General features: G+C 38.3%; 1 protein-coding gene across 2 annotated transcripts in view; it reads left to right on the forward strand.

Moving 5' to 3' along the window:
- Positions 1-698: 698 nt before the first annotated feature.
- Positions 699-15303, forward strand: part of LOC123231834 (TBC1 domain family member 7) — a 28451-nt gene continuing 13846 nt past the window's right edge. The window contains exons 1-5 of one of the 2 annotated variants that reach the window (XM_044658142.1): positions 699-775; positions 2853-2919; positions 3689-3806; positions 6026-6106; positions 10675-10862. In XM_044658142.1, the coding sequence (XP_044514077.1) occupies positions 3695-3806; positions 6026-6106; positions 10675-10862 (381 nt within the window). In that variant the 5' untranslated portion in view covers positions 699-775; positions 2853-2919; positions 3689-3694. Of the gene's footprint in view, positions 776-2677; positions 2920-3688; positions 3807-6025; positions 6107-10674; positions 10863-15303 lie in introns of those variants that run through there. The other variant, XM_044658143.1, reaches the window with a different exon arrangement.

A 15303-nucleotide genomic window follows, 5' to 3' on the forward strand; every position in this document is an offset into this window, starting at 1 on the left:
ATAATTACTCACATTTCTATAGGGCTAAAGAAAATCTTTCCGTTCCATAGATCTAGGAGAGAGGCAATGCAGGTATTTCATTTCTATTCTGCAGATAAGGAAAGTGACACTCCTCGCTCCATAATTTAGGAATGATATTAATGTCATCCTTTTCCTCGTCCCCAATCCCCCTACCCCCTTCCTCACTTTCCAAGATTTTGAGATGAAGTCCAAGCGACGAAATTGTTAACTTTTATCCCTGCCCACGATGTCTCGCCACTGTCTGTGGTGTCTGGCTGGAGGTTCAAAGACAAAGGCAGAGGGTGTATGCAAAGCCTCAGATAGATGCCTGCGCTAGGACCATCCAGCATTTCAGACCCCAAGCCCTGAGGACGCCTCTCGAGGGAGCAAGAGCTGGAAGTGGAAATTCGGCGGTTCCCGTAAGGACCAGGGCTGGAGCTGGTAGCGGGGATCGGGGGAGGCTAGCTGGAGCTTAGTTGGCCCTACTTTTCTCCATCTCCATTCAAGGACAGAGAGCACGCCAGGAAGGGTATAACTCGCAGCTAGGGCAAGCCAGTCCAGAAGGTCGCTCCCAGTGCCCAACACATTCATCCATCCCTGGCTGGGCGGGGCTGGGAGGAGAGGGGCGGACCTGACTCTGTCGTCTCCCTCCCCTAACCCGCCTCCTGCACTCCGGCCAGCCCCCGGAGCTGCCGTCACTTCCCCCAGCTGGTCCTGCTGCTGCTGCTCCTGCTTCTCGGCTTTCTTGGCTTCCCCGGGCCGCTCCTATCCACAGGTGACCAAGCCCCTAGGGAGCTGTCCCCTCCGCGCCTGCATCCCTGTCCCTCTCCTCCCCTAGATGAAGGATGGAGCCTCTGAAATCCGAGCGCGTCTTAAGACTCCCCTTTCCTACCTGTTTCCCTGCCTCTGCGCCCTGTCCTTCATTTCCTGTTTATTGCCTTCCTTTCTTCCCACCCAGTCCCTTTCTTCTGGGTTTCTAGTCGCGCCGGATACTAAGTGAAATCTCTCCGGGATATCCCAAGGTCTCCAGAGTCATTGTTTAGTTATCGTTTTAGACTGATTGCCTGCGGACTGAGTTCAGCCGGCAATGGAAGCCAGTTAAGTATAACTCTGGGAAAGTCTTCAAGATACTCATTAATATAAGATACCTTCTCGTTAATTTGATCTCCATGTCTAAATTAGGTGACACTTTAAACTGAGGAGGCCAGGGCCCCAAGGAAATGCCTTTGGGGACGGGATTTGGGCTTTAAAATTCATAGGATTATTGATTTGGAGGTGGAAAGGACCTTCAAGGTCATTTAATCCAACCCTCTGATTTTAGAGTTAGAGGAAACAGACTCGGAGAGATTGAATGATTTGCTCAGAACCACACAGATTATTAGTGGCAGAATGAGGATTTGAACTCGGATTCCCCAATTCCAAATCCAAAATTGGACAGGTTGATATTACTGTTGCACATTTGGACTTACCATAAGAAAAATCCTCAGTGCTGTATGTCTTACAGACCAGATTTTATCATTGCAGTTAATCTTGAAATATATTGATCATAAAATTTAGACTGTTAAGGGATCTTAGAGACCCTCAGTCTTTCCCTCAGTCTTTTAGTTATACCATTTGCATCTATCAAAGAAGGAAAAACCTCCTGCAGAGGTTAAATGATTTTCTCCTGTTCTCATAGGTAGCAAGTAACAGAACCTTACCTGGAATCCAAATATTCTCACTAAATTTGGCTATGAGTGATGCTCTGAGAATAAGGGGCATATCCTTTAGAGTCCCCTTTAAATATATAGCTTCCTTTAAATATATTACTAACAGTGGCTTTTTTTTTTCTCATTAAGTTTTGTCTTTTGGAATTCTTTGGCCCATCAGTCTTTTTTTCTTGCTGAAAACTTATATTCCTTTAAAACTTAATATTCCTTTAAAAATCCTTTAAAAATAAGTTATTTATAAACTAAATTCTGAAGAATAGGTAAAACCCTGGTTGTCCATAACATGCAAGTTCAGTTCAAAGTGGCAGATATTTATTTAATGCCATTTATTAAAATAAGAGCAGGATGCTATAGGTGCTTGAAGAACAATGATAGATGCATATTACTTTCAAGGAGTTTATAGGGTAAGGGGTGAGAGAGGGTAGAAATGTATCCAACTGATTATGATGGAAGGGAGAGAGACTGATGAAAAGTGTAAGGGTGAAATGTTTGAGAGATCTGAGGAAAATGGAATCACTTTTGGTTGGAGAATGGCAGATCAGGGGATAATTCATGGAGGAGGTACCCCTGGATTTTTGTAGGAAGGGAGGAAACAAACTATTCGAGGTAACCAGGTTTTCTGGAAAGCTGAGAAGTTTTATACCTTTAGACATCAAAACTATATCATACCTATTTTTGAAGAAATCTTTCAAAAATTAATTGTATATTCCATCATTAAAAATTATATGCTGAACATAATTTAACATATTTTTTGCGTGTCAATCAGTTATCATGAATGCCATTTTTGTACTCTAGTAAAACACAGGCCCATAGATTAAGCACTGGAAGGGATCTTAGAGGCCATCAAGTATAATACTCTCATTTTATAGATGAGGAAACTGAGTCTGAGACAAATTAAGTGACTTGTCCAGGAACATATAGCTAATAAATATCCAAGGCAAGATTTGAAACCATTTTCCTGAATCGAAGTCCAATGCTCTATCTATTATACCACAGTGAAGAATTACTCTATATATTATATTGAGACACAGTGATAAATGATTATCCCCAGGGACATTGACTCATATAACTCAGACTACTTTTTAGACTTTTTATAATTTACAAGTCAACTTTTTCCAATTTTTCTGTTTCTTCCCTTTCCAGCCAGCTGTCATTGCTTGCTGCTCACATTGAACTTGCCTATAAGCAGCCTATCCCCTTTTAATTTTTGGTGAGTTTGGAAACCATATTTCTATTAAAATTATGAGTAAAGTAGTAGTAAACAGACTTACTTCATTATCTCTCCTATTGACATTGCCTTAATATATTTACTCTTTATAAGGAGAAAAAGCTATTTTTTCATATATAGGCTATTTATTATATAATGAAAATTTTTATAAAATATTACTATTTTAAACTACATCTACTAGGAAAAATCTTTTAGACATTTAAAATACTTTTTTTCTTTTACCATTCTTCACTTTTGCTCCCACTTTTGTTACTTTAATATCTTTTTAACACATAGTTATTATCACACTGAGGTTTCATCTAGGCCAGATTTGTTATTGAAAAACAAGATTTAATACTAATATGTATACACACACAATTATATACATATATATTTGTGTGTGTGTATGTATATCTATGTATAAAACAAGAGGCCTTAATGCTTTAATCACCTCCTGGTTTGAGGCTATTCTGCTGCTAGATAGCTGAGTTCTATTGAAGTGAGATATTATTGTATTTGTACAATACAAAGAAAGGAGCTTTTCACAAATCTCTTTTACAAGCACAGGTGTATTATTATGACATCAATTTGATTGTGAAGATGAATTTAATTAACAACAATTTTCATTCTCCTTACTTTCCCTTCTTTTGATTTTTCTTTTCTAATGCTTCTGTCTACTCTTCTTTCCCTCTCCCTCCCTGTCTCTCTCTCCCTCCCTGTCTCTCTCTCTCTCTCTCTCACACACACACACTCTCTCTCTCTCTCTCCACAGTAAAACATGGCTGAAGACTCTCAAAGAAACTTTCGTTCAGTATATTATGAAAAAGTTGGATTTCGGGGTGTTGAAGAAAAGAAATCATTGGAAATACTCCTCAAAGATGATCCTCTAGGTTGGTTTTCAAAGGATGATTCAAATGAATGAAGATAAACTATCCTATGATAAACTTTAAAAAGATCTGGTTATAATTGCCACTTGATATGTTTTTAAGGTAAAAAAATAGCTAAAGGTTTATACCTGGTAGGGGAACTTTAAATGATTGAACGTTTGTTTTTATTCTTACTTTGAAGCAGAGTATAAAATTATATTTTTTCAAAGGAACTTTTAAGAATTTGAAACTGTTATTCTTTTTTGCCAGCCTATTATATATTGTTTTCATTTATCATTTATCTCATGTATCTATTACCATTGCAGCTAGACATGTACTTTTACTTATCTATTTATTTGTTTCTTTTTGGACTGGGTCTCCATGGCCAGAAGTGCAGGGCTTTCTTATGGGCCAAATTCTACGCTGATTTGCATAGGACTTTTGACCTCCTCTGTTTTCCAACTTGCTTTGATTTGCCCATCTTTAGGAAACCTAGTGGGTGCCCCTTTCCCAGTGGTTCCCAAACTTTTTTGGCCTACTGCCCCCTTTCCAGAAAAAATATTACTTAGTGCCCCCTGTCACATACTATCACCGCCCCCTTACAGTTATTCACCACCCCCAAATGCACCTCTGGCCGTCACCGCTTCCCTGGATCGCTGCAGCACCCACCAGGGGGCAGTGGAGCCCACTTTGGGAATCACTGCCCTTTCCCATTCCTGAGGACTTATTACATTAATTTCCTGAGGATAACTGATTGACTTAGCCCTTTGCAGCTGTGAACTCCTGAGTGCATGCTATCCTCCAGTTTTTCAAACTTTCTGATAGCCTAGAACCTGAGAGTTGGTCAGCAGGGCTCAGTTGAAAATGTCATGGTCTGCCAGGGAGGTAAATTTCAGGAATCCCTGGTCTCTTTAAGGGCCAGTTTGCTCTCTAAGTAGGGGAAATTGTTTTCCCAGGTCTAAGAGTTCTTCATGCCTTTTATCATCTTGACAAAGGGGCTGTGTGTTGGGGTAGGGGAGCACATCAAACATAGCAGAGCCAGCCTGTGAGAGGTGATGGAGGGCCAATCCTTCCTGGGAATACCTCTCCTTCCTATCCCTAGACTTTATCTATTCCTTTAGGCTTTGACCTCCTAAACTGCTTTATGGATCCTTTACAATTGAAGAGAAGCAGGGACAGACAGTGATCATGGGGGCCATGTTTCATCTAGTAGGACCGAGGACGCTACCTTCCCTCTCTAGCTACTTGTCCTAAGTTTTGAGACCAGGAGTTGCTACTTGGGAAGAGCTGGTTCCCTTTCCTTTGTCTTCATGAGTGAGGCCACATTTCAACACTTTGGCTAAAAGTGTGATGGGCTGAATTAGATCTAGTCCATTCTCTGACATGAATTTTGGAACTCTTGTTTTTTTCCTCTGTAAAATGAGGAGGTTAAACCAGGTGGCCCCTAAGGTGTCTTATCTAATAGTCCATGAGGTTGAGATATGGACTCCATTTAATCTTAGCTCATCCTTAAATTCAGTAAGAGTTGAATGATGTTACCATGTTGTTACCATGTTGTGTTACCATGACCAATTCACTTCTCTCTGTGACTTCAGTCTCCTATCCTATAAAAACCAAGTAGTTGGACCAGATGATCCTTATGCTTCTCTTCATTTGGGAAGTTCAAGCAATTTAGAGAAGTCAAATCTTTAAGGAATAGAAAAGACCTGGCATCAGTCATTCCCAAGAATGCTAGTTTTAACTAGTACTTTGAACACGAGTATTTTTGGGGGTGGGAGTGAGGATGGAGGTGACATCAAGCCTTCTTTTAATTTACAAAAGCATAAATCTGTTATCTAAGTGTTACCCCCCCCCCAGTCCTACCCCTAAATAATCAGCCTCCTTGGATGCTATATTTGAAGAATTAATTGACCTTATCAACTAATTATCAAGAACAATTAATTAATTAATAATTAAATTTATAGAGGAAGCTACCAAGTGGACTGATTCCTTTGGGGATGGAGGTGGGCTTCCTGGGGTCTTTGTCTTTTCTGAATGTGTACACACAGTTAAATTTGAAGGCACTGTGATATGTGCTGAGGGTACAAAAATTCCTATTCCAACCCTGGCTGGCTAAATAAGAATTCTTTTTCTGAGGAAATGGGTCATTATATTTTCAGTTGTTCCAAAGAGTAACTTCTTTAATCCTATTATCAGCCTCATAAGTCTCATTCTAATTCTTTCTTGTTTTTCTCCTCCTCTAGACATTGAGAAACTTTGCACATTTAGTCAGCGGTTCCCTCTCCCATCTATGTACCGAGGCCTCGTGTGGAAGGTGCTTTTAGGTAGGTTTTTAAAGTGCTACAAGAGTCTTAACCTTGGGAGTTATTGGTTATCGGGATAACTTGACATCTTTAAAAAACAACACACACACACTCACACCTTACCTCCTGTCTTAGAATCAATACTGTGTATTGATTCCAAGGCAGAAGAGTGATAAGGCCTAGGCAATAGATATTAAGTGACTTGCCCAGGGTCTGTCTTAAGGCCAGAACTTCCCATCTTTAGGCTGGGCTCTCTATCCACTAAGCCACCTGGCTGCCCCCATAATTTGACATCTTAGAGGACAGAAAGAATATTCAGATGGCTAATGTTCCACTTTGTGCTTGGGAGGTCATGTTCAAGTTGCAGGATATTTGAGCCACCCCATTAGGTACCAGGGGTTGCTTGGAGTCAGTCTTTAGGGAGCTGGCAGATACAGTTTTTTCCTTAGTGAGAGGAATGTTTCCTTGCCTGAATATTGTGAGTATTGTTGATCTCCAAAGTGCTTTTGAGTAATGATCCCACACTGGTCTAACAATGTAGTACACTAGTAGTGTAACTGGTCATCAGTGACCAAATGGCAAGGTAGACCTATTTCCTGTGGAAGAAGGGTTCTTTCATAAAAATATAAATAAAGAGTAGACTTATAGGTTCTGAGCTAGAAGGAACATCAAAGGCCATCTAGTTCATCCATCTATATTATTTTACAAATGAGGAATTGAGACTCAGAGAATGTTGGGAGCTATTAAGACTCCTCTTTTGACCCCTTTTATGATCCACCACCTTTTCTTATTGAAAAACATAACCTCTAGGAAAACTTTAAGTTCTTAGTAAACTAGCACTTAATGAGTTAACAGCCTTTTTTCACTCAGCAGAGTAAAGCTGCAGCTATGGGTATATGTCTCTAACTGCTCCAGGCATCCCAAGGTCACGGAGTGGCTGGCTCAGGCAAAATAACTTCTAGATAAAGTGAGGCTCATTTTCAACTTTGAGACTTTTTCTCATCCAGCATTATGTTCTTGGGAAAATTATTTGTAAAACTATAACTTTATTGTGCTTTGATATGACATAATTTGTGTTTCTGTGCAAACGCATTTTCAGCGGGGTCCTTTTGTGTGTGAAACGAGTCTTGAAGTATATATAATAAACTCCATGCTGCAAGAGACAGAGCTGGAAGCATGAGCTAAAAGATCTTCCATGTCCTTTACTTACTTATCAACTAAGCTGTTTTTATCAGATTATCTGGAGATGATAGATAGATCTTGAGATGAGAGAAGTTAAATAAATTTAAGTTAAATAATTTAATGGATTAATTTAATAAGTTAAACTAATTCAATTATGTAAGAAGACCCAAGATCAGGCCCAGGTGTACTGGTTTCCAAAACCATCATTATTTCCACTGTGCTCAGGCCAAGTTGTGCCCCTTTGGATTTTACCACTCTTAGAACTTCTATAACAGACACCCCTCCTTTTTTTTTTGTAAGAGTAAGTTAATGACATTGGAGCTCTTTGAAGAAGATGAAAGAATTGGTGGAGATACTGGAAAATCTTGGAGGAAGCATGAAGATTTGGTCTTTTGGTCTTTTGGAATCTGGTAGAGAGTGTTAAAACAGGAAAGGTTCAGTTTTTATTTTGTCAGGCCTTTGAAAGAAGAATCCTTATGAGATTTAGTTACTCAGGAATGTTGGGTAAATGACATCTTTGTGAATGACAAGCAATAGCAGAAGTTTTGTTGAGTGACAGACATCCTTAGTAGGTTTCTGGGTCAAGTGGTAATTCATTTCAGAAAAATACACTGTGGCTACTAATTCAGACTCAATGATGGATGAAACTATGCATGCCCAGAGTCTAGTGAGAGACCAGAGAGATTGGGACCCTCATTTTCTGTCATAAAATCAAATACTTACAAAGCTGAAAGAAATACCCCTTCCCAAGTCTAATTTATGAACACATTTAGAAAGTAAAAGCTTTAGGGTAGAAACATCATCAGGTGTTTTATGTCATCCATGGAGAGATGTCTCAATATTTTCCAATCACACAGACTCTTGACTCTTTCTTCAAAGGGTAACTTTTTGGTTATCCAAAGAACCTGGCATTTCTATAAATATTTTGCTATTTGAGACCATTTAAAAAATCATTCTCCTTGGGGTACATTGCAAGCAGTGGGATCTCCTTATAAAAGGGCAAGGCCATTTTATTCACTTTCATAGCATAATTATGAATTGTTTTCTAGAACAGTGATGGGCTAACTACAGTCCACGGGCCACATGCCACCCTCTGAAATGTTCTATCCTGCCAGATGACATTATTCCTAATCTGATGAATACACTGAGTAGGATACAATTTAATGAAACTTCGAAAGAACTGCCTTAGCAACAGACTGACAGATGAGCATTTCCTTTCCTTTGGCCCCCTCTTTAAGAAGTTTGCCCATCACCGTTCTAGAATGTTTGGACCAATTCATAGCTCCACCAATGGCACATTAATGTGCTAGTGGAAAATGTGTTTTCATAATATCTTCTCTGAGATCAGGATTGATCATTGCAATTGAACTGAGAGTGTCTTTTACTGTGTCATCTATATTCTTCCCTTAATTTAACTTTCTTTATTCTGTATCAGTTCATACAAGCCTTCCTGCCTTTCTCTGAAATCTTCATATTTATTATTTCTTATGATACTGCCATGGATTTTCTGTGCTCAGTATTTGAAAAGAAATGCTTGGATGTTATTCCGAGGGAAAGAAGTATAGATCACCTCTTTCAAAGATTAAGATATGTAAAGAAAAGACCAGAAGGAAAATTGGTGAAAATAGTACAGAATCCCATGCTCATGCATTTAAAATACTTAGACTGGGTCTTTCTCTCAACATTCAGATAAGATTTAGCATCTGATTAGATCTGTAGAGTGAGGGAAAGTCTATGAGTTTAGAGTCCTCTTGGTCTCCTCTCTCCTTTACAGATCTAATCAAATGCTGTCTTATTGTTGCTCCCACAACAAACGTGTCTCTTATCTATTCCCCTTTTCTCCACTCAATCAGCTACCACCAAAGTTCAACCCTGCTTGCCTAGATTATTGTCTTCTAACTGGATCTGTTGACAGCTATAGGTGGCACAGTGGACAAAATGAAGTTAGGCCTGGAGTCAGGAATACCTGAGTTCAAATCTGGACTCAGACTAAATGTGTGACCCTGGGAAAGTTCTTTAACCTTATTTGCCTCAGTTCTTATCTATAAAAATGAGCTGGAGAAGGAAAGACAAACCATTCTAGTATCTTTGTCAAGAAAACTTCAAATGAGGTCATGAAGAGTCAGACGTGACTGAAATGAATGAACAACCAAAAATTGGATTGGCTTCTAATCTCTCCTTTCCAATTAATTTTCCACCTAACTGCAAACATAAACTTCCTAATGCAGAAACCTGACTGTTACACTCTCATGACTAAGAATCTTCAGTAGCTCCCCATTGCCTTTAGGATAACAAATAGATTCCGCACTTGGCATTTAAAGTCCTTTATAATTTGGTATCAGCTTCCCTTTCCAGGCTTATCACCTTCTTTGAAACACTCAACCTTCAATCTACACCAGGCTTCTTTGGGTACCCCGACTCAACATTCTATTCCTTCAAGCCTCTTCAAAGTCTTACTGCATGTTTGGGACACACTTTCCCATCACCTCTTGGAATCTAGCTTTTTTCAAGGCTCACCTCTTATAGGAAGCCTTTCCTAACCCTTCTAGCTGTTGATGCTTTCTCTTGCCTCCTCAAATTATTCTGACTACACTCATTTGTTTACATGTTATATCCCATGAGATCTTTGGGAATAAAGACTACTTTGTTTTTTATTTTATATCCCTGCTACGCAGTACACATCACCTATAGTGAGTGCTTAATTAAATTTTAAATAATTAATTAATCAGATTTATTATATAAATTTATTTTATATGTAAATATATATAAATATACATAAATCAATTAATTAATTGAAAATAAATTAAGTTAATTTATTGAATGGAAAGAGTGCTATATTTGTAGTCAAAGGACCTGAGTTTGAAGCCAGCTCTACTCCTTTTGACCTGTGGACCTTCAGCAAACCACTTGGACCTATCAGTGCTTCAGATTTCTCACCTGTTAAGTGAGGAGATTGCACTAGACAACCTTGAAAGCCCCTTCCAGGCCTAAATGTATTATTCTATTACTATGTCAATCAATCAACATTTATTAAGTGCCTACTATGTAGCAGGCACTGTACTTAGCATCAACATTGCAAAAGACAATTCTTGCCTTCATGGAGCTTGCATGTGATCTCATTTCTTTTTGCTATCAGTTTCAAGCAATACTAGCAATGGGAATTAAGTAATTAACTAATTAAAATGAATGCTGTGGTACTTTAAGAAAGTAAAGAATGGGCTCTGAGAGGTGACTTCCTAAGAGTGAGTCCCTATGATTATTAAATGCAGTTGTAAGTTCTTTGTATGGACCACACTAGGCTTTGTTTTTGATTTTGTGGGTTTCTTCTCCTAGGCATCCCTTTATTAGATAAGAAGGATCGGGATTAGTGCCACCAGCTCAGTGCCCTGCTTTCTCCTCTTTCCTAGGGATCCTGCCTCCTCACTATGAATCTCATGCTCAGGTGATGATGTACCGGAAGGAACAGTACACAGATATCCTGCACGCACTGAAAGTCATTCGTTTTGTCAGTGATTCCACTCCCCAGGTGGACATCTACCTGCGCATGTACCAGCTAGAATCTGGAAAGTTGCCTCGAAGTCCTTCCTTTCCTTTGGTTGGTGGTTGCTTTGCTTTGCCATTCAGTTTTGCTCTTGGCCATTCCCCTGCCACTTATAAACAATCAGGATCAATCTTGGACTAAATCACAATCACAAACTAAAGCCCTTAAGTAACAAAAGCATTGTGCACTAATTTTCTACTAGAGTAGAGGCACAATTGTGGAAGTCTTTAGTAATTAAATTGTAATGGGAACACAGATTAATCTTTCCCTCAATATTTGTGTCCATATTTATTCAGAAAGTCTTTTTAAGGTTAGTGTGTTGTTTTTTTTTTTTTCTTTTCCCCTCTGTGGTAAGAAAAAAGAAGTCAGGTGAGGGAATAATGGGGGAGGTTTTTTTCTTTGACCCTTCAAATATAATTCTCTCACAAATACATAAATGATTTTTTCCCTTCTCTTTCAGCTTAGATTGCATACTCACTAGGGGGAGTAGTTGAGGGCCACTAAATGCCAGGATATGACTGTCAGTTGTAGTGCCTGTTCTTCAAAATTAGATCTCTTGGGCATGTTATTAAGGATTTAGTCAAGTTGTCTTTTTTTGGTTATGATTTTTTGATATACACACTGAAATTTGTAAACCACTCAGAAACATATTAAGAGGAGCCTAAAGATGAAAGAATGAAAAGCTGGAATTTTGAAAGGATTTTTAATATTTTCCAGAGTAAGAAGACAGTATTTAGTTTGTTTTTAACTTTGAATTATTATCACTGCTTAACTCTGATAAGATTCAAAAGCATTTTCTTCAGGGGATATTATTTAAGGCTAAATATTTTCATGCACTCTTCCAGCCCTCTCAGATGTCTGTTGTTGAAATTTACTTGAGGAATTTAGTTCCGTGTTCCCAATGGCATTTTGCAAGATTTTGAAATGGTTGTTCTTTTGATCTGTATAATCTTGGTTCTAGGGCACATCAGATCAAAGTCACTTAAGTTGGTACTTAAAGGTAAAATAATAAAATACCAAAAGACTACTAATACTTCAAAGTAAAATTTTAAAAATATTCTATTTGCTCTATAACATTCATTGATTATAGTGTTGATAACAGAGACAGTTTGGCACAGTGAATGGAGTACTGACTTTGAAGCAGAAAGACCTGAACTCATCAGATCATAGATTTAGAATTGGAAGGTACCTTATAGCCATCAAGGTCATTGCCTTCGTTTTACATGTGAGTAAACCAAAGCATAAGGGGTTAAGTGAGTTGCCAGGGAGTACTTAGCGAATAAGTCACTGAGCTAAACCTTGAATTCAGGGCTTGCTGACTCCAAACCCATTGTACAACCCACCCTGTAACTTAGCTACCTTCTAGCTGACACTTATTAGCCAATTGAGTCACTTGACCTTTCTGAGATTCAGACAGCTCTCTAAGACTTACTTACTAACTTACTGGTTGTGATCTGCATTGATGGATGGAATTCACATGCTTAAAAAAATCATAGATCTTTATTGAATTCACATGCTGCAGGGACAGATGCTTTCAGCTGCTGTAATTTTTTTTTTTGTCTTTTTAAAAAAAAACACCTTATCTTCCATCTTGGAATCAATACTGTGTATTGTTCTGAGGCAGAAGAGTGGTAAGGGCTAGGCAATGGGGGTCAAGTGACTTGCCCAGGATTACACTGGTAGTTCACTTGAAGGATCTAAGGTCAAACTTGAACCCAGGTCTTCCCATCTCTAAGCCTGGCATTCAATCTACCCAGCTCCTTCCTTGCTGTAATTTTTCACATCTTTTGATTAAAATCTGTAGTCCAACGGTTTTAACCTTTTTTTTTCTTTTTGCATTGTAAGACCCCTTTGACAGGCTGGTGAAAGCTATGGAACCCATCTTAGAATAATGGTTTGAAATGCATAAAATAAAATATATAGGATTACAAAGGAAACTAATTATATCGGAGCACAATTATTAAAATAGTTTTAAAAAGTCAAGTTTACTGGGGCAGCTAGGTGGCTCAGGGAATAGAGAACCAGGCCTGAATATGGAAGGTCCTGGGTTCAAATTTGGCCTCAGATATTTCAAACTGTATGACCTGGGCAAGTCACTCAAATCCCCATTGCCTAGCCCTTATGGCTCTTCTGTCTTGGAACCTCAGAGAGAAGGTAAGGGTTAAAAAAAAATCAAATTTCTAGATTCAGATCAAAACCCCCTGGGTATAGTGTAATTCAAACTTTATCCCTGAAGCCTCAGTCAGCAAACATTTCTTAAGGGCTTGCTATGTGCCAGGCACTGGGATGGCTGTTGGGGATACAAAAAAACCCCCCAAAACTCTGAATGTCTTTTTCCATAGGCAGCCTACATTCTGTTAGGGGAAAGAATATGTACCTATGTAAACATAATTAAAATATATGCAAGGAAAAGAGGAATCCAGATGGCCTGTGAGATGTAGTGAACTGCTGATGATTTATACGTGGTAGACCTATCACAGAACATTCTCAAGGCTCACCGAATGCTCAGTCTTATTCAGCTATTCCCAAGGTTATTTTAGACTTCCAGAGCTCCTGATCCCTCTTACCCACTTCTTTAGTTCTCTTTTTAGTGCTGACCTTTTTTTTAAACCCTCATCTTCCTTCTTTTAGTTGGTACTAAGTATCAGTTCCAAGGCAGAAGATTGGTCATGGCTAGGCAGTTGGTAAGGGTAAGTGACTTACCCAGGGTCACACTGTTAGGAAGTGTCTGAGGTCAGATTTGTTTATTTATTTAATTTTTTAGACTATTTTTACATGTTTCCATGGACTCTCTCTCCCCTCTTCCCTCCCCTCTCCCAGAGCTGTCAAGCAATTCCACTGCTTTATACAGGTCTTATTACTCAAAACCAATTTCCATATTATTCATATTTGTAATATGGTAATCTTTTAAAAACTGTAACCCTAAATCATATACCCATATAACCTAGTGATAAATCATGTGTTTTTCTTTTATGTTTCTACTCCCACAGTTTTTTCTCTAGAGGTAAACAGCATTCTTTTTCATAAGTCCCTCAGGATTGTCCTGGATCATCACATTGCTATTAGTAGCAAAGTTGATTGATTACATTTGATTGTTCCACAATGCTTCACTTTCTGTGTATAATATTCTCCTGGTTCTGCTCATTTCATTCCGCATCAGTTCTTGGAGGTCTTTCCAGTTCATATAGAAATCAAGCAGCTCATCATTTCTTATAGCACATTAGCATTCCATCACCATCATATACCTCGATTTTTCAGCTATTCCCCAATTGAGGATCATTTCCTCATTTTCCAATTTTTTACCATGATGTCAGATTTGAATCCAGGTCCATCCATTTCTAGTCCTGGCTCTCTATTCACTTATCCATGTAGCTGCCCTTATTGTTGAACTTGATATGAAAAAGTCAATCATTATCACTATAAACCCAGCATTTATATATCAAACACCAGTCAGTCCAGTATGAGATTAACTTACAACTAAAGCCCTCTGATTTAAACATTTTTATACCAGATGGGAGAAAGAAAACATTGATATCACACTATACTTTTTTTCATTTTTTCCCATTTACTAAATTTTGCATATACTTATAACAGCCATTCTATAAGGGGAAGGGGCAATTCAATTGGGATCAATTATACATAGATAAAGAAATAGTTTGTAAATTTACTTTTTTACAAAAGCAATCTAAACTATGATTAGATATAAACTCTGCATTTAAATAAAATGCAATCAATAAAAGTGTGGAAAAAATAGAAAGACTTGGATTATAGAGCCAGAGGACCTAGGTTCAAATCCCATTTCTTCCACTTACTACTGATATGACTGGCATTGGGCAAGTCACCTAACCTCTATACCTCTCATCCATACTGAATTAATATAGAACTTTGGACCTCTAAGTTGTTTGTTGACAATATGCCTTCCTTTGACAATGAATTTTCATTCTCACTCTTTTCCATTGGGGCCAACCTTCCAGAAAAAAGTCACCTCAGTTCTCATCCAACTCTAGCCTATATTCAAATGCATAGTTAGAAAAGAGGTTTACCTTTTGCATCTTCAAATCTATCTCAAGTGCTATTTCTTTATATTTTTGTTATCTTTCATTTTTTTATCTTCATTTGCTGTTTTTGTCGATCTCCTCAGCTCGTTTTATTTTTCCTTGTGTTCTTTATACATTTAAATTTTGTAATAGTGTATTATTATATTACATTAATATACCCTGATTTATTCTTACCATCTTTTAGTTATTGGACATGTTGCTTGCTAAGTTTTTCAGCTATAGGAATAAAAAAGCCATGAACTTTTTTTCCCTTTTGGACAGAAGACCAAAGACATACCCTTAGGGGACATCCATATTTATGGGTCAAGAGGAAGATGAAGAGCAGCAATGAAGAAATAGAAAGAATGGGCAGAGAGTTAGGAAAACCACCACAGATGTCCAGGGAACAAAGGGCACTGTCCGCAGTGATTTTGGCATTTGATACTGTAGCAGCTAGG

Source organism: Gracilinanus agilis, chromosome 1 (genome assembly GCF_016433145.1).
Source record: "Gracilinanus agilis isolate LMUSP501 chromosome 1, AgileGrace, whole genome shotgun sequence".
In the NCBI taxonomy this organism is placed as follows: domain Eukaryota; kingdom Metazoa; phylum Chordata; class Mammalia; order Didelphimorphia; family Didelphidae; genus Gracilinanus; species Gracilinanus agilis.